Consider the following 24455-nt stretch of genomic DNA (forward strand, 5'->3'; position numbering starts at 1 on the left):
GGCATTTGTTTGTAGTTTCCAGGGGTTTTCATTCTCGCTGTGCCCTGTACTTGGTGAAGCAGTTGTGTAGCGACATCACTTTTTGTGTCTGTGTTCCGGGACGGTGTGTTTGGATTCACCAAAACAGAGTTCATCCAAAAATCCAATAACAATCAGCTCTCTGTTACACTTAAAGCCACAATTCACAATGTCACTGTTAGCTTTGTAAAACCCATGGAGTTTAAATTGGCTCAGGGCAACAGCAGTACAAGGGTTCTCTTGACACACTTTCACATTCGAAAGGCCAACACCCTAAACATTCCCTTGGGATGTGTGAACTCGAGCATTCCCATTACACATTCCCAAAGCTGGAAAACTTTAACCAGGCTGCTTCAACCCTTTTTACTCCATGCCAGATCTCAATCACACATTTACATTTTACAGTTGAGACTGTATTTCTCACACAATAGTTCCTGATCAAATGCAGCCTTAAACTAGAGATTCCACAGACATTTGCACATAATTAATTACCTCACAGATATTGAGTTTTCCTGATTAATCATTGGCTGAGTGTCCCTTTGACAGCTTTAAGATGGTGCCCTCTTCCTTAAAGCCACCCTCCCTCCCTCTCCCTCCCCACCACCCCCACACACCCACCCTCCCTCTCCCTCTCCCCCACCCCATCACAGCTCCCTCCCTCTCCAACTCCACCATTCCCTCACAGCCTCCCTCCCTCTCCCTCATGCCCTCACAACCTCTCTCCCGCCCCCTCACAGTCTCCCACTGGACAGGAAGGATAAGGCTGCCTGATGGAGGTTTACAAAATTATGACAGGCTCAGACAGAATGGATAGTCAGGGCCTTTTCCCCAGAGCAGAGATGTCACCCACACTCTCTCTCTGTGCCTCCCTCCCTGTTCACCCACACTCTCTCTCTGTCCCCCTCCCTGTTCCCCCACACTCTCTCTGTGTCCCCCTCCCTGTTCCCCCACACTCTCTCTCTGTGTCCCCCTCCCTGTTCACCCACACTCTCTCTGTCCCCCTCTCTGTTCCCCCACACTCTCTCTCTGTGTCCTCCTCCCTGTTCCCCCACACTTTCTCTGTGTCCCCCTCCCTGTTCACCCACACTCTCTCTCTGTCCCACCTCTCTGTTCACCCACACTCTCTCTCTGTGTCCCCCTCCCTGTTCCCCCACACTCTCTGTGTGTCCCCCTCCCTGTTCACCCACACTCTCTCTGTGTCCCCCTCCCTGTTCACCCACACTCTCTCTCTGTCCCCCTCTCTGTTCACCTACACTCTCTCTCTATCCCCATCCCTGTTTACCCACACTCTCTCTCTATCCCCATCCCTGTTCACCCACACTCTCTCTCTATCCCCATCCCTGTTCACCCACACTCTCTCTGTGTCCTTCCTCTCTCTGTGCTCAGGTCTTCGAAGAGATCGAGCCCCTCATCACTTCCTGTATTGATGGTTACAATGTCTGCATCTTTGCCTACGGACAGACGGGATCGGGAAAGACATACACCATGGAGGTAAGGGAGAGGGCACTGGGTGGAGGTTGGGAGGAGGGGCAGGACCACAGAGTGAGCACATTACACCCCCCTCCCTGTTCCCGATACAGGAGGGAGTGTCTTTACCCGAAAGAAACACGCCCTCCCCAAGGATAGGTCTGATTTCTGAGGCAGCAGGACTGAGAGAGAGATTGGATCAGTTCGGACCAGCATCACTGGGGTGCAAAGGCAGGAGTTACCTAGAAAGCTATAAAATTCTAACGGGACCAGACAGGGGTAAACACAGGGAGAATGTTCCTGCTGACCCGGGTGTGGGTGGGGTGGGGTGGGGTGGGGGGAGCTGGGTTCCAGATGCAGGGGTGACAGTCTGAACGAGATGGGGTGGGACTGAGATGTTGAGAAATGGCCTTACCCAGAGAGTGGACGGGGAGTCTGTGGACCTCTCTATCACAGAGAGCAGTTAAGGCAAAAACATTGAATGGCGCCCCCCTGGGGGACAGTCTAGGACCAGAGGGCATCAGCTCAGAATAAATTTGGTCTAGTTCTTCAGGTGAAAGAGATCACAGGCTACGGGGGGGAGAGCAGGGACAGGGGACTGAGTTAGATGATGAATCCAGTGAGGCTCAGCGCAGAGTTTTGAGAGAGAGCTCTCCCCTCCATCGAGCACTGGAAACTCTGCTTTTCTCTCTCCACACGTGCTACTGAGTTTCTCCAGCAATGTCTGGTTTTGTTTCAGATTTCCAGCATCTGGGCAGTTGTTGGTTTTATATGAGTGCTCATGGTTCAAATCCCAGCCCAGGAGCTGTTGGGATCGAATCTCAATAAAACACAACTGGAATATGAAGCTAATCTGCGAGATGATGACTGGGAATTGATTACTGATTGTTGGGAAAAGCCCATCTGGGTCACGAATGTCCTTGAGGGAAGAAAACTTGTCATCTTTACCTGATCTGGCCTACACGTGACTCCAGACCCACAGCAATGTGGTTGACTCTTGACTGCCCTCGGGGTAATTAGGGATGGACAGTAAGTGCTGGCTTAGTCAGTGACACTCCACTTTCGTGCAAGAAAGATTTTCCTCATGACCATCTGTCTTTAGTCCTCTATAAGAGCCAAAAGAACTGCAAATTGGGAACAAAAACAGAAATTGCTGGAAAAGCTCAGCAGGTCTGGCAGCTTCTAGAACACAGAACATAGAACATTACAGCGCAGTACAGGCCCCTCGGCCCTCCATGGTTCCACAGTTCGGCACAACAATCTGAAGCCCGTCTAACCTACACTATTCCATTTTCATCCATATATTTATCCAATGACCATTTAAATACCCTGAAAGTTGGCGAATCTACTACTGTTACAGGCAGTGTGTTCCACGCCCCTGATACTCTCTGAGTAAAGAAACCATCTCTGACATCTGTCCTATACCTGTCACCCCTCAATTTAAAGCTACATACCCTCGTGCTAGCCATCGCCATCCGAGGAAAAAGGCTCTCACTGTCCACCCTACCTAACCCCACTTGTGTGTCTCAAATAAGTCAACTCTCAACCCTCTCTCTAACGAAAACAGCCTCAAGTCCCTCAGTCTTCCCTCGTAAGACCTTCCCTCCATACCAGGCAACATCCTAGTAAATCTCCTCTGACCCCTTTCCAACACTTCCACATCCTTCTTATAATGCGGTGACCAGAACTGTACACAATACTCCAAGTGCGGCCACACCAGAGTTTTGTACAGCTGCAGCTTCCGTGGAGAGAAATCCAAGTGAATGTTTGGGGTGTGGTGATCCTTGCTCAGAGCTGAGCAGATGCTGCCAGACCCACTGAGCATTTCCAGCAACTTTTGATTTTGGTCTTCAGCCTGACATGTTGAGTTGTGCTGAGGGGTCACTGTCTAAACAGCCGTGTGGGTGTACCCTGCTGGGTACAGTTTGGGGAATGAATCTCCTGTGTGTGTGTGTGTGTGTGTCAGTGTCCCAGGGAGGACGAGGGCAGGAGAGGGTCAGACACTGATTTTGCCAATTTGCCTTCCAGGGGGTGGCAGAAGCTCCTGGCATTAACCAACGGGCTCTACGCGTGCTCTTCCAGGAGACTGATGCACGGAGTGCCTCCTGGAGATACAGTATCTCCATTAGCATGCTGGAAATCTACAACGAACAACTCAGGTACACAGCGCATTGCAAACTACTCCTCCACATAACTGCATCCTCTGGCACCTCGACAGAGCTGTGTCCCAGCGTGACTCTGAGCTGTGCCCCACCGTGACTCTGAGCTGTGCCCCACCGTGACTCTGAGCTGTGTCCCACCGTGACTCTGAGCTGTGTCCCAGTGTGACTCTGAGCTGTGTCCCACCGTGACTCTGAGCTGTGTCCCAGTGTGACTCTGAGCTGTGTCCCACCGTGACTCTGAGCTGTGTCCCACCGTGACTCTGAGCTGTGTCCCACCGTGACTCTGAGCTGTGTCCCAGTGTGACTCTGAGCTGTGTCCCAGTGTGACTCTGAGCTGTGTCCCACCGTGACTCTGAGCTGTGTCCCACCGTGACTCTGAGCTGTGTCCCAGTGTGACTCTGAGCTGTGTCCCACCGTGACTCTGAGCTGTGTCCCAGTGTGACTCTGAGCTGTGTCCCACCGTGACTCTGAGCTGTGTCCCAGTGTGACTCTGAGCTGTGTCCCAGCGTGACTCTGAGCTGTGCCCCACCGTGACTCTGAGCTGTGTCCCAGTGTGACTCTGAGCTGTGTCCCAGTGTGACTCTGAGCTGTGTCCCACCGTGACTCTGAGCTGTGTCCCAGCGTGACTCTGAGCTGTGCCCCACCGTGACTCTGAGCTGTGTCCCAGTGTGACTCTGAGCTGTGTCCCAGTGTGACTCTGAGCTGTGTTCCAGTGTGACTCTGAGCTGTGTCCCACCGTGACTCTGAGCTGTGTCCCAGCGTGACTCTGAGCTGTGCCCCACCGTGACTCTGAGCTGTGCCCCACCGTGACTCTGAGCTGTGCCCCAGTGTGACTCTGAGCTGTGTCCCACCGTGACTCTGAGCTGTGTCCCACCGTGACTCTGAGCTGTGCCCCACCGTGACTCTGAGCTGTGTCCCAGCGTGACTCTGAGCTGTGCCCCACCGTGACTCTGAGCTGTGTCCCACCGTGACTCTGAGCTGTGTCCCACCGTGACTCTGAGCTGTGCCCCACCGTGACTCTGAGCTGTGTCCCAGCGTGACTCTGAGCTGTGTCCCACCGTGACTCTGAGCTGTGTCCCACCGTGACTCTGAGCTGTGCCCCACCGTGACTCTGAGCTGTGCCCCACCGTGACTCTGAGCTGTGTCCCAGCGTGACTCTGAGCTGTGTCCCACCGTGACTCTGAGCTGTGTCCCAGCGTGACTCTGAGCTGTGCCCCAGCGTGACTCTGAGCTGTGTCCCAGTGTGACTCTGAGCTGTGTCCCACCGTGACTCTGAGCTGTGCCCCAGCGTGACTCTGAGCTGTGTCCCACCGTGACTCTGAGCTGTGCCCCACCGTGACTCTGAGCTGTGTCCCAGCGTGACTCTGAGCTGTGTCCCAGTGTGACTCTGAGCTGTGCCCCACCGTGACTCTGAGCTGTGTCCCAGTGTGACTCTGAGCTGTGCCCCACTGTGACTCTGAGCTGTGTCCCACCGTGACTCTGAGCTGTGTCCCAGCGTGACTCTGAGCTGTGCCCCACCATGACTCTGAGCTGTGCCCCACCGTGACTCTGAGCTGTGTCCCAGTGTGACTCTGAGCTGTGCCCCTCCATGACTCTGAGCTGTGCCCCACCGTGACTCTGAGCTGTGTCCCAGCGTGACTCTGAGCTGTGTCCCAGCGTGACTCTGAGCTGTGTCCCAGTGTGACTCTGAGCTGTGCCCCACCGTGACTCTGAGCTGTGTCCCACCGTGACTCTGAGCTGTGTCCCAGCGTGATTCTGAGCTGTGTCCCAGCGTGACTCTGAGCTGTGTCCCACCGTGACTCTGAGCTGTGTCCCAGCGTGAGTCTGAGCTGTGTCCCAGCGTGACTCTGAGCTGTGTCCCACCGTGACTCTGAGCTGTGTCCCACCGTGACTCTGAGCTGTGTCCCACCGTGACTCTGAGCTGTGTCCCACCGTGACTCTGAGCTGTGTCCCACCATGACTCTGAGCTGTGTCCCACCATGACTCTGAGCTGTGTCCCACCATGACTCTGAGCTGTGCCCCAGTGTGACTCTGAGCTGTGTCCCAGCGTGACTCTGAGCTGTGTCCCAGCGTGACTCTGAGCTGTGTCCCAGTGTGACTCTGAGCTGTGTCCCACCGTGACTCTGAGCTGTGTCCCACCGTGACTCTGAGCTGTGCCCCACCGTGACTCTGAGCTGTGCCCCAGCGTGACTCTGAGCTGTGTCCCAGTGTGACTCTGAGCTGTGTCCCACCGTGACTCTGAGCTGTGTCCCACCGTGACTCTGAGCTGTGCCCCACCGTGACTCTGAGCTGTGTCCCAGCGTGACTCTGAGCTGTGCCCCACCGTGACTCTGAGCTGTGTCCCACCGTGACTCTGAGCTGTGTCCCACCGTGACTCTGAGCTGTGCCCCACCGTGACTCTGAGCTGTGTCCCAGCGTGACTCTGAGCTGTGTCCCACCGTGACTCTGAGCTGTGCCCCACCGTGACTCTGAGCTGTGCCCCACCGTGACTCTGAGCTGTGCCCCAGCGTGACTCTGAGCTGTGTCCCAGTGTGACTCTGAGCTGTGTCCCACCGTGACTCTGAGCTGTGCCCCAGCGTGACTCTGAGCTGTGTCCCACCGTGACTCTGAGCTGTGCCCCACCGTGACTCTGAGCTGTGTCCCAGCGTGACTCTGAGCTGTGTCCCAGTGTGACTCTGAGCTGTGCCCCACCGTGACTCTGAGCTGTGTCCCAGTGTGACTCTGAGCTGTGCCCCACTGTGACTCTGAGCTGTGTCCCACCGTGACTCTGAGCTGTGTCCCAGCGTGACTCTGAGCTGTGCCCCACCATGACTCTGAGCTGTGCCCCACCGTGACTCTGAGCTGTGTCCCAGTGTGACTCTGAGCTGTGCCCCTCCATGACTCTGAGCTGTGCCCCACCGTGACTCTGAGCTGTGTCCCAGCGTGACTCTGAGCTGTGTCCCAGCGTGACTCTGAGCTGTGTCCCAGTGTGACTCTGAGCTGTGCCCCACCGTGACTCTGAGCTGTGTCCCACCGTGACTCTGAGCTGTGTCCCAGCGTGATTCTGAGCTGTGTCCCAGCGTGACTCTGAGCTGTGTCCCACCGTGACTCTGAGCTGTGTCCCAGCGTGAGTCTGAGCTGTGTCCCAGCGTGACTCTGAGCTGTGTCCCACCGTGACTCTGAGCTGTGTCCCACCGTGACTCTGAGCTGTGTCCCACCATGACTCTGAGCTGTGTCCCACCATGACTCTGAGCTGTGTCCCACCATGACTCTGAGCTGTGCCCCAGTGTGACTCTGAGCTGTGTCCCAGCGTGACTCTGAGCTGTGTCCCAGCGTGACTCTGAGCTGTGTCCCAGTGTGACTCTGAGCTGTGCCCCACCGTGACTCTGAGCTGTGTCCCACCGTGACTCTGAGCTGTGTCCCAGCGTGATTCTGAGCTGTGTCCCAGCGTGACTCTGAGCTGTGTCCCAGCGTGAGTCTGAGCTGTGTCCCAGCGTGACTCTGAGCTGTGTCCCACCGTGACTCTGAGCTGTGTCCCACCGTGACTCTGAGCTGTGTCCCACCATGACTCTGAGCTGTGTCCCACCATGACTCTGAGCTGTGCCCCAGTGTGACTCTGAGCTGTGTCCCAGCGTGACTCTGAGCTGTGTCCCAGCGTGACTCTGAGCTGTGTCCCAGTGTGACTCTGAGCTGTGCCCCACCGTGACTCTGAGCTGTGTCCCACCGTGACTCTGAGCTGTGTCCCAGCGTGATTCTGAGCTGTGTCCCAGCGTGACTCTGAGCTGTGTCCCAGCGTGAGTCTGAGCTGTGTCCCAGCGTGACTCTGAGCTGTGTCCCACCGTGACTCTGAGCTGTGTCCCACCGTGACTCTGAGCTGTGCCCCACCGTGACTCTGAGCTGTGTCCCAGCGTGACTCTGAGCTGTGTCCCAGTGTGACTCTGAGCTGTGCCCCACCGTGACTCTGAGCTGTGTCCCAGTGTGACTCTGAGCTGTGCCCCACTGTGACTCTGAGCTGTGTCCCACCGTGACTCTGAGCTGTGTCCCAGCGTGACTCTGAGCTGTGCCCCACCATGACTCTGAGCTGTGCCCCACCGTGACTCTGAGCTGTGTCCCAGTGTGACTCTGAGCTGTGCCCCTCCATGACTCTGAGCTCTGCCCCACCGTGACTCTGAGCTGTGTCCCAGCGTGACTCTGAGCTGTGTCCCAGCGTGACTCTGAGCTGTGTCCCAGTGTGACTCTGAGCTGTGCCCCACCGTGACTCTGAGCTGTGTCCCACCGTGACTCTGAGCTGTGTCCCAGCGTGATTCTGAGCTGTGTCCCAGCGTGACTCTGAGCTGTGTCCCACCGTGACTCTGAGCTGTGTCCCAGCGTGAGTCTGAGCTGTGTCCCAGCGTGACTCTGAGCTGTGTCCCACCGTGACTCTGAGCTGTGTCCCACCGTGACTCTGAGCTGTGTCCCAGCGTGATTCTGAGCTGTGTCCCAGCGTGACTCTGAGCTGTGTCCCAGCGTGAGTCTGAGCTGTGTCCCAGCGTGACTCTGAGCTGTGTCCCACCGTGACTCTGAGCTGTGTCCCACCGTGACTCTGAGCTGTGCCCCACCGTGACTCTGAGCTGTGTCCCAGCGTGACTCTGAGCTGTGTCCCAGTGTGACTCTGAGCTGTGCCCCACCGTGACTCTGAGCTGTGTCCCAGTGTGACTCTGAGCTGTGCCCCACTGTGACTCTGAGCTGTGTCCCACCGTGACTCTGAGCTGTGTCCCAGCGTGACTCTGAGCTGTGCCCCACCATGACTCTGAGCTGTGCCCCACCGTGACTCTGAGCTGTGTCCCAGTGTGACTCTGAGCTGTGCCCCTCCATGACTCTGAGCTCTGCCCCACCGTGACTCTGAGCTGTGTCCCAGCGTGACTCTGAGCTGTGTCCCAGCGTGACTCTGAGCTGTGTCCCAGTGTGACTCTGAGCTGTGCCCCACCGTGACTCTGAGCTGTGTCCCACCGTGACTCTGAGCTGTGTCCCAGCGTGATTCTGAGCTGTGTCCCAGCGTGACTCTGAGCTGTGTCCCACCGTGACTCTGAGCTGTGTCCCAGCGTGAGTCTGAGCTGTGTCCCAGCGTGACTCTGAGCTGTGTCCCACCGTGACTCTGAGCTGTGTCCCACCGTGACTCTGAGCTGTGTCCCACCATGACTCTGAGCTGTGTCCCACCATGACTCTGAGCTGTGTCCCACCATGACTCTGAGCTGTGCCCCAGTGTGACTCTGAGCTGTGTCCCAGCGTGACTCTGAGCTGTGTCCCAGCGTGACTCTGAGCTGTGTCCCAGTGTGACTCTGAGCTGTGCCCCACCGTGACTCTGAGCTGTGTCCCACCGTGACTCTGAGCTGTGTCCCAGCGTGATTCTGAGCTGTGTCCCAGCGTGACTCTGAGCTGTGTCCCAGCGTGAGTCTGAGCTGTGTCCCAGCGTGACTCTGAGCTGTGTCCCACCGTGACTCTGAGCTGTGTCCCACCGTGACTCTGAGCTGTGTCCCACCATGACTCTGAGCTGTGTCCCACCATGACTCTGAGCTGTGCCCCAGTGTGACTCTGAGCTGTGTCCCAGCGTGACTCTGAGCTGTGTCCCACCGTGACTCTGAGCTGTGTCCCACCGTGACTCTGAGCTGTGTCCCACCATGACTCTGAGCTGTGTCCCACCATGACTCTGAGCTGTTCCAGTGTGACTCTGAGCTGTGTCCCACCATGACTCTGAGCTGTGTCCTAGTGTGACTCTGAGCTGTGTCCCAGTGTGACTCTGAGCTGTGTCCCAGTGTGACTCTGAGCTGTGTTCCAGTGTGACTCTGAGCTGTGTTCCAGTGTGACTCTGAGCTGTGTCCCACCATGACTCTGAGCTGTGTCCTAGTGTGACTCTGAGCTGTGTCCCAGTGTGACTCTGAGCTGTGTCCCAGTGTGACTCTGAGCTGTGTCCCAGTGTGACTCTGAGCTGTGTCCCACCGTGACTCTGAGCTGTGTCCCAGCGTGACTCTGAGCTGTGCCCCACCGTGACTCTGAGCTGTGTCCCACCGTGACTCTGAGCTGTGTCCCAGCGTGACTCTGAGCTGTGTCCCACCGTGACTCTGAGCTGTGTCCCAGTGTGACTCTGAGCTGTGTCCCAGTGTGACTCTGAGCTGTGTCCCAGTGTGACTCTGAGCTGTGTCCCACCGTGACTCTGAGCTGTGCCCCACCGTGACTCTGAGCTGTGTCCCACCGTGACTCTGAGCTGTGTCCCACCGTGACTCTGAGCTGTGTCCCACCATGACTCTGAGCTGTGCCCCACCGTGACTCTGAGCTGTGTCCCACCGTGACTCTGAGCTGTGTCCCACCGTGACCCTGAGCTGTGTCCCACCATGACTCTGAGCTGTGTCCCAGCGTGACTCTGAGCTGTGCCCCACCGTGACTCTGAGCTGTGTCCCACCGTGACTCTGAGCTGTGTCCCAGCGTGACTCTGAGCTGTGTCCCACCGTGACTCTGAGCTGTGTCCCACCGTGACCCTGAGCTGTGTCCCACCATGACTCTGAGCTGTGTCCCAGCGTGACTCTGAGCTGTGTCCCAGCGTGTTTCTGAGCTGTGTCCCACCGTGACTCTGAGCTGTGTCCCAGCGTGTTTCTGAGCTGTGTCCCAGCGTGTTTCTGAGCTGTGTCCCACCGTGACTCTGAGCTGTGTCCCACCGTGACTCTGAGCTGTGTCCCAGCGTGACTCTGAGCTGTGTCCCACCGTGACTCTGAGCTGTGTCCCAGCGTGTTTCTGAGCTGTGTCCCACCGTGACTCTGAGCTGTGTCCCACCGTGACTCTGAGCTGTGTCCCACCGTGACTCTGAGCTGTGTCCCACCGTGATTCTGAGCTGTGTCCCAGTGTGACTCTGAGCTGTGTCCCAGTGTGACTCTGAGCTGTGTCCCAGCGTGTTTCTGAGCTGTGTCCCACCGTGACTCTGAGCTGTGTCCCACCGTGACTCTGAGCTGTGCCCCACCGTGACTCTGAGCTGTGCCCCACCGTGACTCTGAGCTGTGCCCCACCGTGACTCTGAGCTGTGTCCCACCGTGACTCTGAGCTGTGTCCCACCGTGACTCTGAGCTGTGTCCCAGCGTGACTCTGAGCTGTGCCCCAGCGTGACTCTGAGCTGTGTCCCACCGTGACTCTGAGCTGTGTCCCACCGTGACTCTGAGCTGTGCCCCAGCGTGACTCTGAGCTATGTCCCAGTGTGACTCAGCTGTGTCCCTGTGTGACTCTGAGCTGTGCCCCACCGTGACTCTGAGCTGTGTCCCTGTGTGACCCTGGGTGGCTGTGAGCTGCAGACTACAGTCATATCACACTCACTCAGAGATGGAAAGCTGTGAGCTGGAGCCCCACACCGGAGACTTGAGAAAATACTCCATTAACACAAAGCTAGGTGAAGAGACGGTAGCAGGGAGGCTGATAAGGCCTTGGACAGGCCGGGGGGGGGTGGGCAGAGTGGTGCCAGATAGAATACCACATGGGAAAGTGTGAGGTTAAATGCTATGGGAGGAAGGACAGAGACATGGCCTAAATGGGGAAAGGTTTCAGAAATCCAAAGGGACTTGGGAGTCCTTGTTCAGGATTCTCTGAGCATGAACCAGCAGGTCCCGTTGGTGTCAGGAAGGAAAATGCAATGTTGATATTCAGTTCAAGAGGACGAGATACAAGAGCAGGGACGTCCTGCTGAGGCTGGGTAAGGCTCTGGTCAGGCTACATTTGGAATATAGTGAGCAGTTTTGGGCCCCGTACCTAAGGACGGGAGTGTTGGTGTTGGAGGGGGCCCAGAGGGGGCTTACAACAATGATCCCGGGGGTGAGGGGCTGGTCACGAGGAACGGTTGAGGACTCTGGGTCTGGACTCGATGGGGTTTAGAAGGAGGAGGGGGGATGGGATTGAGATTTACAGGATACTGAGAGGCCTGGCTCGAGGGCACGTGGAGAAGATGTTTCCACTCGGACCCGAGGGCACAGCCTCAGGGTGAAGGGACAAATTGCTTTAGCCAGACGGCAGTGAACCTGTGGAACCCCTTGCTGCAGAGGGCTGGGGAGGCCGAGTATTTATGACAGAGATAGGTACGTACTTGATTAGTACAGGGATCGAGGGTTACAGGGAGAAGGGAGGAGAATGGGGTTGAGGAACATCAGCTGTGATCAAATGGTGGAGCAGACTTGATGGGCCGAATGGCCTAATAGACACTAACCTGCAGCATTGAAGTCCTGCTCCGAAGTTCCCGAAATCCTTGATGGAAGACTTCACTCCCCTTCCTCAATGCGATGATGCTCCCAGAGTGAACCAGGCTTTCTGACTGCTGTCCCCTTCGGGAGATTCCTGACTCTCGCTCCACTGTCCTCAGGTCATGTCTGTCACAGCTCAAAGGCCAGTCTGCTCCCCTCCCAGCATGGTCACTCTCTCCCTCCCCTCCCAGCATGGTCACTCTCTCCCTCCCCTCCCAGCATGGTCACTCTCTCCCTCCCTCCCTCCCCTCCCAGCATGGTCACTCTCTCTCTCCCTCCCCTCCCAGCATGGTCACTCTCTCCCTCCCTCCCTCCCCTCCCAGCATGGTCACTCTCTCTCTCCCTCCCCTCCCAGCATGGTCACTCTCTCCCTCCCTCCCTCCCCTCCCAGCATGGTCACTCTCTCTCTCCCTCCCCTCCCAGCATGGTCACTCTCTCCCTCCCTCCCCTCCCAGCATGGTCACTCTCTCCCTCCCGCCCCTCCCAGCATGGTCACTCTCTCTCTCCCTCCCCTCCCAGCATGGTCAATCTCTCCCTCCCTCCCCTCCCAGCATGGTCACTCTCTCCCTCCCGCCCCTCCCAGCATGGTCACTCTCTCTCTCCCTCCCCTCCCAGCATGGTCACTCTCTCCCTCCCGCCCCTCCCAGCATGGTCACTCTCTCCCTCCCTCCCCTCCTAGCATGGTCACTCTCTCCCTCCCTCCCCTCCCAGCATGGTCACTCTCTCCCTCCCTCCCCTCCCAGCATGGTCACTCTCTCTCTCCCCTCCCAGCATGGTCACTCTCTCCCTCCCTCCCCTCCCAGCATGGTCACTCTCTCCCTCCCTCCCTCCCCTCCCAGCATGGTCACTCTCTCTCTCCCTCCCCTCCCAGCATGGTCACTCTCTCCCTCCCTCCCCTCCCAGCATGGTCACTCTCTCCCTCCCTCCCCTCCCAGCATGGTCACTCTCTCCCTCCCTCCCTCCCCTCCCAGCATGGTCACTCTCTCTCTCCCTCCCCTCCCAGCATGGTCACTCTCTCCCTCCCTCCCCTCCCAGCATGGTCACTCTCTCCCTCCCGCCCCTCCCAGCATGGTCACTCTCTCTCTCCCTCCCCTCCCAGCATGGTCACTCTCTCCCTCCCTCCCCTCCCAGCATGGTCACTCTCTCCCTCCCTCCCCTCCCAGCATGGTCACTCTCTCCCTCCCCTCCCAGCATGGTCACTCTCTCCCTCCCTCCCCTCCTAGCATGGTCACTCTCTCCCTCCCTCCCCTCCCAGCATGGTCACTCTCTCCCTCCCTCCCCTCCCAGCATGGTCACTCTCTCTCTCCCCTCCCAGCATGGTCACTCTCTCTCTCCCTCCCCTCCCAGCATGGTCACTCTCTCCCTCCCTCCCCTCCCAGCATGGTCACTCTCTCTCTCCCCTCCCAGCATGGTCACTCTCTCTCTCCCCTCCCAGCATGGTCACTCTCTCTCTCCCCTCCCCTACCAGCATGGTCACTCTCTCCCTCCCTCCCCTCCCAGCATGGGCACTCTCTCTCTCCCCTCCCAGCATGGTCACTCTCTCTCTCCCTCCCCTCCCAGCATGGTCACTCTCTCTCTCCCTCCCTCCCCTCCCAGCATGGTCACTCTCTCTCTCCCCTCCCAGCATGGTCACTCTCTCTCTCCCTCCCCTCCCAGCATGGTCACTCTCTCTCTCACCCCTCCCAGCATGGTCACTCTCTCTCTCTCTGTCCCCTCCCAGCATGGTCACTCTCTCTCTGTCCCCTCCCAGCATGGTCACTCTCTCTCTCCCTCCCCTCCCGGCATGGTCACTCTCTCCCTCCCTCACCTCCCGGCATGGTCACTCTCTCTCCCTCCCCTCCCAGCATGGTCACTCTCTCTCCCCTCCCCTCCCAGCATGGTCACTCTCTCCCTTCCTCCCCTCCAACCATGGTCACTCTCTCTCTCTCCCCTCCCAGCATGGTCACTCTCTCCCTCCCTACCTCCTCTCCTAGCATGGTCACTCTCTCTCACCCCTCCCCTCCCAGCATGGTCACTCTCTCCCTCCCGCCCCTCCCAGCATGGTCACTCTCTCCCTCCCTCCCCTCCTAGCATGGTCACTCTCTCTCTCCCTCCCCTCCCAGCATGGTCACTCTCTCCCTCCCTCCCCTCCCAGCATGGTCACTCTCTCCCTCCCTCCCCTCCCAGCATGGTCACTCTCTCCCTCCCCTCCCAGCATGGTCACTCTCTCCCTCCCTCCCCTCCTAGCATGGTCACTCTCTCCCTCCCTCCCCTCCCAGCATGGTCACTCTCTCCCTCCCTCCCCTCCCAGCATGGTCACTCTCTCTCTCCCCTCCCAGCATGGTCACTCTCTCTCTCCCTCCCCTCCCAGCATGGTCACTCTCTCCCTCCCTCCCCTCCCAGCATGGTCACTCTCTCTCTCCCCTCCCAGCATGGTCACTCTCTCTCTCCCCTCCCAGCATGGTCACTCTCTCTCTCCCCTCCCCTCCCAGCATGGTCACTCTCTCCCTCCCTCCCCTCCCAGCATGGGCACTCTCTCTCTCCCCTCCCAGCATGGTCACTCTCTCTCTCCCTCCCCTCCCAGCATGGTCACTCTCTCTCTCTCCCTCCCTCCCCTCCCAGCATGGTCACTCTCTCTCTCCCCTCCCAGCATGGTCACTCTCTCTCTCCCCTCCACTCCCAGCATGGTCACTCTCTCTCTCCCCTGCCCTCCCAGCATGGTCACTCTCTCTCTCCCCTCCCCTCCCAGCATGGTCACTCTCTCTCTCCCTCCCCTCCCAGCATGGTCACTCTCTCTCTCTCCCTCCCCTCCCAGCATGGTCACTCTCTCTCTCCCTCCCTCCCCTCCCAGCATGGTCACTCTCTCTCTCCCCTCCCAGCATGGTCACTCTCTCTCTCCCCTCCCCTCCCAGCATGGTCACTCTCTCTCTCCCTCCCCTCCCAGCATGGTCACTCTCTCTCTCACCCCTCCCAGCATGGTCACTCTCTCTCTCTCTGTCCCCTCCCAGCATGGTCACTCTCTCTCTGTCCCCTCCCAGCATGGTCACTCTCTCTCTCCCTCCCCTCCCGGCATGGTCACTCTCTCCCTCCCTCACCTCCCGGCATGGTCACTCTCTCTCCCTCCCCTCCCAGCATGGTCACTCTCTCTCCCCTCCCCTCCCAGCATGGTCACTCTCTCCCTTCCTCCCCTCCAACCATGGTCACTCTCTCTTTCTCCCCTCCCAGCATGGTCACTCTCTCCCACCCTACCTCCTCTCCTAGCATGGTCACTCTCTCTCTCCCCTCCCCTCCCAGCATGGTCACTCTCTCCCTCCCTACCTCCTCTCCTAGCATGGTCACTCTCTCTCTCCCCTCCCCTACCAGCATGGTCACTCTCTCTCTCTCTCTCTCTCCCCTACCAGCATGGTCACTCTCTCTCTCTCTCTCTCTCTCCCTTCCCAGCATGGTCACTCTCTCTCTCCCCTCCCCTCCCAGCATGGTCACTCTCTCACTCTCCCCTCCCCTCCCATCATGGTCACTCTCTCTCTCTCTCCCTTCCCCTCCCATCATGGTCACTCTCTCTCTCTCTCTCTCCCCTCCCAGCATGGTCACTCTCTCTCTCTCTCCCCTCCCAGCATGGTCACAATCTCTCTCTCACTCTCCCCTCCCAGCATGGTCACTCTAGCTCTCCCTCCCCTCCCAGCATGGTCACTCTCTCTCTCTCCCCTCCCAGCATGGTCACTCTCTCTCTCTCTCCCCTCCCAGCATGGTCACAATCTCTCTCTCACTCTCCCCTCCCAGCATGGTCACTCTAGCTCTCCCTCCCCTCCCAGCATGGTCACTCTCTCTCTCTCTCTCTGTCTCCTCTCCCAGCATGGTCACTCTCTCTCTCTCACTCTCCCTCCCAGCATGGTCACTCTCTCTCTCTCTCTCCCCTCCCAGCATGGTCACTCTCTCTCTCTCTCTCTCTCCTCCCTGCATGGTCACTCTCTCTCTCTCTCTCCCCTCCCAGCATGGTCACTCTCTCTCTCTCTCTCTCTCCCTTCCCCTCCCAGCATGGTCACTCTCTCTCTCTCTCTCTCTCTCTATCCCTCCCCTCCCAGCATGGTCACTCTCTCTGTCTCTCCCCCTCCCCTCCCAGCATGGTCACTCTCTCTCTCTCTCTCTCTCCTCCCAGCATGGTCACTCTCTCTCTCTCTCTCTCCCCTCCCAGCATGGTCACTCTCTCTGTCTCTCCCCCTCCCCTCCCAGCATGGTCACTCTCTCTCTCTCTTCCCTTCCAGCATGGTCACTCTCTCTCTCTCCCCTCCCAGCATGGTCACTCTCTCTCTCTCTCTCTCTCTCCCCTCCCAGCATGGTCACTCTCTCTCTCCCTCCCCTCCCAGCATGGTCACTCTCTCTCTCTCTCCCCTCCCAGCATGGTCACTCTCTCTCTCTCTCCCTTCCCCTCCCATCATGGTCACTCTCTCTCTCTCTCTCCCCTTCCCCTCCCAGCATGGTCACTCTCTCTCTCTCTCTCTCCCCTCCCAGCATGGTCACTCTCTCTCTCCCTCCCCTCCCAGCATGGTCACTCTCTCCCTCCCTCCCCTCCCAGCATGGTCACTCTCTCCCTCCCGCCCCTCCCAGCATGGTCACTCTCTCCCTCCCTCCCCTCCTAGCATGGTCACTCTCTCTCTCCCTCCCCTCCCAGCATGGTCACTCTCTCCCTCCCTCCCCTCCCAGCATGGTCACTCTCTCCCTCCCTCCCCTCCCAGCATGGTCACTCTCTCCCTCCCCTCCCAGCATGGTCACTCTCTCCCTCCCTCCCCTCCTAGCATGGTCACTCTCTCCCTCCCTCCCCTCCCAGCATGGTCACTCTCTCCCTCCCTCCCCTCCCAGCATGGTCACTCTCTCTCTCCCCTCCCAGCATGGTCACTCTCTCTCTCCCTCCCCTCCCAGCATGGTCACTCTCTCCCTCCCTCCCCTCCCAGCATGGTCACTCTCTCTCTCCCCTCCCAGCATGGTCACTCTCTCTCTCCCCTCCCAGCATGGTCACTCTCTCTCTCCCCTCCCCTACCAGCATGGTCACTCTCTCCCTCCCTCCCCTCCCAGCATGGGCACTCTCTCTCTCCCCTCCCAGCATGGTCACTCTCTCTCTCCCTCCCCTCCCAGCATGGTCACTCTCTCTCTCCCTCCTTCCCCTCCTAGCATGGTCACTCTCTCTCTCCCCTCCCAGCATGGTCACTCTCTCTCTCCCCTCCACTCCCAGCATGGTCACTCTCTCTCTCCCCTGCCCTCCCAGCATGGTCACTCTCTCTCTCCCCTCCCCTCCCAGCATGGTCACTCTCTCTCTCCCTCCCCTCCCAGCATGGTCACTCTCTCTCTCTCCCTCCCCTCCCAGCATGGTCACTCTCTCTCTCCCTCCCTCCCCTCCCAGCATGGTCACTCTCTCTCTCCCCTCCCAGCATGGTCACTCTCTCTCTCCCCTCCCCTCCCAGCATGGTCACTCTCTCTCTCCCTCCCCTCCCAGCATGGTCACTCTCTCTCTCCCTCCCCTCCCAGCATGGTCACTCTCTCTCTCCCCTCCCCTCCCAGCATGGTCACTCTCTCTCTCCCTCCCCTCCCAGCATGGTCACTCTCTCTCTCTCCCTCCCCTCCCAGCATGGTCACTCTCTCTCTCTCCCTCCCCTCCCAGCATGGTCACTCTCTCTCTCCCTCCCTCCCCTCCCAGCATGGTCACTCTCTCTCTCCCCTCCCAGCATGGTCACTCTCTCTCTCCCCTCCCCTCCCAGCATGGTCACTCTCTCTCTCCCTCCCCTCCCAGCATGGTCACTCTCTCTCTCCCTCCCCTCCCAGCATGGTCACTCTCTCTCTCCCCTCCCCTCCCAGCATGGTCACTCTCTCTCTCCCTCCCCTCCCAGCATGGTCACTCTCTCTCTCCCCTCCCAGCATGGTCACTCTCTCTCTCCCTCACCTCCCAGCATGGTCACTCTCTCTCTCACCCCTCCCAGCATGGTCACTCTCTCTCTCTCTGTCCCCTCCCAGCATGGTCACTCTCTCTCTGTCCCCTCCCAGCATGGTCACTCTCTCCCTCCCCTCCCGGCATGGTCACTCTCTCCCTCCCTCACCTCCCGGCATGGTCACTCTCTCTCCCTCCCCTCCCAGCATGGTCACTCTCTCTCCCCTCCCCTCCCAGCATGGTCACTCTCTCCCTTCCTCCCCTCCAACCATGGTCACTCTCTCTCTCTCCCCTCCCAGCATGGTCACTCTCTCCCTCCCTACCTCCTCTCCTAGCATGGTCACTCTCTCTCTCCCCTCCCCTCCCAGCATGGTCACTCTCTCCCTCCCGCCCCTCCCAGCATGGTCACTCTCTCCCTCCCTCCCCTCCTAGCATGGTCACTCTCTCTCTCCCTCCCCTCCCAGCATGGTCACTCTCTCCCTCCCTCCCCTCCCAGCATGGTCACTCTCTCCCTCCCTCCCCTCCCAGCATGGTCACTCTCTCCCTCCCCTCCCAGCATGGTCACTCTCTCCCTCCCTCCCCTCCTAGCATGGTCACTCTCTCCCTCCCTCCCCTCCCAGCATGGTCACTCTCTCCCTCCCTCCCCTCCCAGCATGGTCACTCTCTCTCTCCCCTCCCAGCATGGTCACTCTCTCTCTCCCTCCCCTCCCAGCATGGTCACTCTCTCCCTCCCTCCCCTCCCAGCATGGTCACTCTCTCTCTCCCCTCCCAGCATGGTCACTCTCTCTCTCCCCTCCCAGCATGGTCACTCTCTCTCTCCCCTCCCCTCCCAGCATGGTCACTCTCTCCCTCCCTCCCCTCCCAGCATGGGCACTCTCTCTCTCCCCTCCCAGCATGGTCACTCTCTCTCTCCCTCCCCTCCCAGCATGGTCACTCTCTCTCTCTCCCTCCCTCCCCTCCCAGCATGGTCACTCTCTCTCTCCCCTCCCAGCATGGTCACTCTCTCTCTCCCCTCCACTCCCAGCATGGTCACTCTCTCTCTCCCCTGCCCTCCCAGCATGGTCACTCTCTCTCTCCCCTCCCCTCCCAGCATGGTCACTCTCTCTCTCCCTCCCCTCCCCTCATGGTCACTCTCTCTCTCCCTCCCTCCCCTCCCAGCATGGTCACTCTCTCTCTCCCCTCCCAGCATGGTCACTCTCTCTCTCCCCTCCCCTCCCAGCATGGTCACTCTCTCTCTCCCTCCCCTCCCAGCATGGTCACTCTCTCTCTCACCCCTCCCAGCATGGTCACTCTCTCTCTCTCTGTCCCCTCCCAGCATGGTCACTCTCTCTCTGTCCCCTCCCAGCATGGTCACTCTCTCTCTCCCTCCCCTCCCGGCATGGTCACTCTCTCCCTCCCTCACCTCCCGGCATGGTCACTCTCTCTCCCTCCCCTCCCAGCATGGTCACTCTCTCTCCCCTCCCCTCCCAGCATGGTCACTCTCTCCCTTCCTCCCCTCCAACCATGGTCACTCTCTCTCTCTCCCCTCCCAGCATGGTCACTCTCTCCCACCCTACCTCCTCTCCTAGCATGGTCACTCTCTCTCTCCCCTCCCCTCCCAGCATGGTCACTCTCTCCCTCCCTACCTCCTCTCCTAGCATGGTCACTCTCTCTCTCCCCTCCCCTACCAGCATGGTCACTCTCTCTCTCTCTCTCTCTCCCCTACCAGCATGGTCACTCTCTCTCTCTCTCTCTCTCTCCCCTACCAGCATGGTCACTCTCTCTCTCTCTCTCTCTCTCCCTTCCCAGCATGGTCACTCTCTCTCTCCCCTCCCCTCCCAGCATGGTCACTCTCTCACTCTCCCCTCCCCTCCCATCATGGTCACTCTCTCTCTCTCTCCCTTCCCCTCCCATCATGGTCACTCTCTCTCTCTCTCTCTCCCCTCCCAGCATGGTCGCTCTCTCTCTCCCTCCCCTCCCAGCATGGTCACTCTCTCTCTCTCCCCTCCCAGCATGGTCACTCTCTCTCTCTCTCCCCTCCCAGCATGGTCACAATCTCTCTCTCACTCTCCCCTCCCAGCATGGTCACTCTAGCTCTCCCTCCCCTCCCAGCATGGTCACTCTCTCTCTCTCTCTCTTTCTCCTCTCCCAGCATGGTCACTCTCTCTCTCTCACTCTCCCTCCCAGCATGGTCACTCTCTCTCTCTCTCTCCCCTCCCAGCATGGTCACTCTCTCTCTCTCTCTCTCTCCTCCCTGCATGGTCACTCTCTCTCTCTCTCTCCCCTCCCAGCATGGTCACTCTCTCTCTCTCTCTCTCTCCTCCCTGCATGGTCACTCTCTCTCTCTCTCTCTCTCCCTTCCCCTCCCAGCATGGTCACTCTCTCTCTCTCTCTCTCTCTCTCTATCCCTCCCCTCCCAGCATGGTCACTCTCTCTGTCTCTCCCCCTCCCCTCCCAGCATGGTCACTCTCTCTCTCTCTCTCTCCCCTCCCAGCATGGTCACTCTCACTCTCTCTCTCTCTCTCTCCTCTCCCAGCATGGTCACTCTCTCTGTCTCTCCCCCTCGCCTCCCAGCATGGTCACTCTCTCTCTCTCTTCCCTTCCAGCATGGTCACTCTCTCTCTCTCCCCTCCCAGCATGGTCACTCTCTCTCTCTCTCTCTCTCTCCCCTCCCAGCATGGTCACTCTCTCTCTCTCTCCCCTCCCAGCATGGTCACTCTCTCTCTCTCTCCCTCCCTCCCAGCATGGTCACTCTCTCTCTCTCTCTCTCTCTCCCCTCCCCTCCCAGCATGGTCACTCTCTCTCTCTCTCTCTCTCTCTCTCCCCTCCCAGCATGGTCACTCTCTCTCACCCTCCCCACCCAGCATGGTCACTCTATCTCTCTCTCTCTGTCTCCTCTCCCAGCATGGTCACTCTCTCTCACCCTCCCCACCCAGCATGGTCACTCTCTCTCTCTCTCTCTGTCTCCTCTCCCAGCATGGTCACTCTCTCTCTCTCACTCTCCCTCCCAGCATGGTCACTCTCTCTCTCTCTCTCCCCTCCCAGCATGGTCACTCTCTCTCTCTCTCTCTCTCCTCCCTGCATGGTCACTCTCTCTCTCTCTCTCCCCTCCCAGCATGGTCACTCTCTCTCTCCCTCCCTCCCCTCCCAGCATGGTCACTCTCTCTCTCTCTCTCTCTCTATCCCTCCCCTCCCAGCATGGTCACTCTCTCTGTCTCTCCCCCTCCCCTCCCAGCATGGTCACTCTCTCTCTCTCTCTCTCTCCTCCCAGCATGGTCACTCTCTCTCTCTCTCTCTCCCCTCCCAGCATGGTCACTCTCACTCTCTCTCTCTCTCTCTCCTCTCCCAGCATGGTCACTCTCTCTGTCTCTCCCCCTCCCCTCCCAGCATGGTCACTCTCTCTCTCTCTTCCCTTCCAGCATGGTCACTCTCTCTCTCTCCCCTCCCAGCATGGTCACTCTCTCTCTCTCTCTCTCTCTCCCCTCCCAGCATGGTCACTCTCTCTCTCTCTCCCCTCCCAGCATGGTCACTCTCTCTCTCTCTCCCTCCCTCCCAGCATGGTCACTCTCTCTCTCTCTCTCTCTCTCTCTCCCCTCCCCTCCCAGCATGGTCACTCTCTCTCTCTCTCTCTCTCTCTCTCTCCCCTCCCAGCATGGTCACTCTCTCTCACCCTCCCCACCCAGCATGGTCACTCTCTCTCTCTCTCTCTGTCTCCTCTCCCAGCATGGTCACTCTCTCTCACCCTCCCCACCCAGCATGGTCACTCTCTCTCTCTCTCTCTGTCTCCTCTCCCAGCATGGTCACTCTCTCTCTCTCACTCTCCCTCCCAGCATGGTCACTCTCTCTCTCTCTCTCCCCTCCCAGCATGGTCACTCTCTCTCTCTCTCTCTCTCCTCCCTGCATGGTCACTCTCTCTCTCTCTCTCCCCTCCCAGCATGGTCACTCTCTCTCTCTCTCTCTCTCCCTTCCCCTCCCAGCATGGTCACTCTCTCTCTCTCTCTCTCTCTCTATCCCTCCCCTCCCAGCATGGTCACTCTCTCTGTCTCTCCCCCTCCCCTCCCAGCATGGTCACTCTCTCTCTCTCTCTCACTCCTCCCAGCATGGTCACTCTCTCTCTCTCTCTCTCCCCTCCCAGCATGGTCACTCTCACTCTCTCTCTCTCTCTCTCCTCTCCCAGCATGGTCACTCTCTCTGTCTCTCCCCCTCCCCTCCCAGCATGGTCACTCTCTCTCTCTCTTCCCTTCCAGCATGGTCACTCTCTCTCTCTCCCCTCCCAGCATGGTCACTCTCTCTCTCTCTCTCTCTCTCCCCTCCCAGCATGGTCACTCTCTCTCTCTCTCCCCTCCCAGCATGGTCACTCTCTCTCTCTCTCCCTCCCTCCCAGCATGGTCACTCTCTCTCTCTCTCTCTCTCTCCCCTCCCCTCCCAGCATGGTCACTCTCTCTCTCTCTCTCTCTCTCTCTCTCCCCTCCCAGCATGGTCACTCTCTCTCACCCTCCCCACCCAGCATGGTCACTCTCTCTCTCTCTCTCCCCTCCCCTCCCAGCATGGTCACTCTCTCTCTCTCCCCCTCCCCTCCCAGCATGGTCACTCTCTCTCTCTCTCTCTCCTCTCCCATCATGGTCACTCTCTCTCCCCTCCCAGCATGGTCACTCTCTCTCTCTCTCTCCCCCTCCCATCCCAGCGTGGTCACTCTCTCTCTCTCCCTCCCCTTCCAGCATGGTCACTCTCTCTCTCTCTCCCTCCCCTCCCAGCATGGTCACTCTCTCTCTCTCTCTCCCCTCCCAGCATGGTCACTCTCTCTCTCCCTCCCCTCCCAGCATGGTCACTCTCTCTCTCTCTCTCTCCCTCCCCTCCCAGCATGGTCACTCTCTCTCTCTCTCTCTCCCCTCCCAGCATGGTCACTCTCTCTCTCTCTCTCCCCCTCCCCTCCCAGCATGGTCACTCTCTCTCTCTCTCTCTCCTCTCCCAGCATGGTCACTCTCTCTCCCCTCCCATCATGGTCACTCTCTCTCTCTCTCTCCCCCTCCCCTCCCAGCATGGTCACTCTCTCTCTCTCTCTCTCCTCCCAGCATGGTCACTCTCTCTCTCCCTCCCCTCCCAGCATGGTCACTCTCTCTCTCTCCCACCCCTCCCAGCATGGTCACTCTCTCTCTCTCTCTCCCCTCCCAGCATGGTCACTCTCTCTCCCCTCCCTTCCCAGCATGGTCACTCTCTCCCTTCCTCCCCTCCAACCATGGTCACTCTCTCTCTCTCCCCTCCCAGCATGGTCACTCTCTCCCTCCCTACCTCCTCTCCTAGCATGGTCACTCTCTCGCTCCCCTCCCCTCCCAGCATGGTCACTCTAGCTCTCCCTCCCCTCCCAGCATGGTCACTCTCTCTCTCCCTCCCCTACCAGCATGGTCACTCTCTCTCTCTCTCTCTCTCCCTTCCCAGCATGGTCACTCTCTCTCTCCCCTCCCCTCCCAGCATGGTCACTCTCTCACTCTCCCCTCCCCTCCCATCATGGTCACTCTCTCTCTCTCCCTTCCCCTCCCATCATGGTCACTCTCTCTCTCTCTCTCTCCCCTTCCCCTCCCAGCATGGTCACTCTCTCTCTCTCTCTCTCCCCTCCCAGCATGGTCACTCTCTCTCTCCCTCCCCTCCCAGCATGGTCACTCTCTCTCTCCCCTCCCAGCATGGTCACTCTCTCTCTCTCTCTCCCCTCCCAGCATGGTCACAATCTCTCTCTCACTCTCCCCTCCCAGCATGGTCACTCTAGCTCTCCCTCCCCTCCCAGCATGGTCACTCTCTCTCTCTCTGTCTCCCCTCCCAGCATGGTCACTCTCTCTCTCTCACTCTCCCTCCCAGCATGGTCACTCTCTCTCCCTCTCTCCCCTCCCAGCATGGTCACTCTCTCTCTCTCTCTCCCCTCCCTGCATGGTCACTCTCTCTCTCTCTCTCCCCTCCCAGCATGGTCACTCTCTCTCTCTCTCTCTCTCTCCCTTCCCCTCCCAGCATGGTCACTCTCTCTCTCTCTCTCTCTATCCCTCCCCTCCCAGCATGGTCACTCTCTCTGTCTCTCCCCCTCCCATCCCAGCATGGTCACTCTCTCTCTCTCTCTCTCTCTCTCCTCCCAGCATGGTCACTCTCTCTCTCTCTCTCTCTCCCCTCCCAGCATGGTCACTCTCACTCTCTCTCTCTCTCTCTCCTCTCCCAGCATGGTCACTCTCTCTGTCTCTCCCCCTCCCCTCCCAGCATGGTCACTCTCTCTCTCTCTCTTCCCTTCCAGCATGGTCACTCTCTCTCTCTCTCTCTCCCCTCCCAGCATGGTCACTCTCTCTCTCTCTCTCTCCCCTCCCAGCATGGTCACTCTCTCTCTCTCTCCCCTCCCAGCATGGTCACTCTCTCTCTCTCTCTCCCCTCCCAGCATGGTCACTCTCTCTCTCTCTCCCCTCCCAGCATGGTCACTCTCTCTCTCTCTCCCTCCCCTCCCAGCATGGTCACTCTCTCTCTCTCTCTCTCTCTCTCTCTCTCCCCTCCCCTCCCAGCATGGTCACTCTCTCTCTCTCTCCCCTCCCAGCATGGTCACTCTCTCTCTCTCTCTCCCCTCCCATCCCAGCATGGTCACTCTCTCTCTCTCCCCCTCCCCTCCCAGCATGGTCACTCTCTCTCTCTCTCTCTCCTCTCCCAGCATGGTCACTCTCTCTCCCCTCCCAGCATGGT

At 58.9% G+C, this 24455-nt stretch overlaps 1 protein-coding gene across 1 annotated transcript in view; it reads left to right on the forward strand.

Moving 5' to 3' along the window:
• Window positions 1–24455, forward strand: part of LOC122548250 (kinesin-like protein KIFC3) — a 190204-nt gene that overhangs the window by 88413 nt on the left and 77336 nt on the right. The window contains exons 14-15 of the mRNA XM_087987773.1: window positions 1405–1509; window positions 3514–3644. Of these exons, the coding sequence (XP_087843899.1) occupies window positions 1405–1509; window positions 3514–3644 (236 nt within the window). The remainder of the gene's footprint in view (window positions 1–1404; window positions 1510–3513; window positions 3645–24455) is intronic.

This window comes from Chiloscyllium plagiosum, unplaced genomic scaffold (genome assembly GCF_037043375.1).
Source record: "Chiloscyllium plagiosum isolate Xiang-an unplaced genomic scaffold, Cpla_swu_hap1 HiC_scaffold_5, whole genome shotgun sequence".
In the NCBI taxonomy this organism is placed as follows: Eukaryota; Metazoa; Chordata; class Chondrichthyes; order Orectolobiformes; family Hemiscylliidae; genus Chiloscyllium; species Chiloscyllium plagiosum.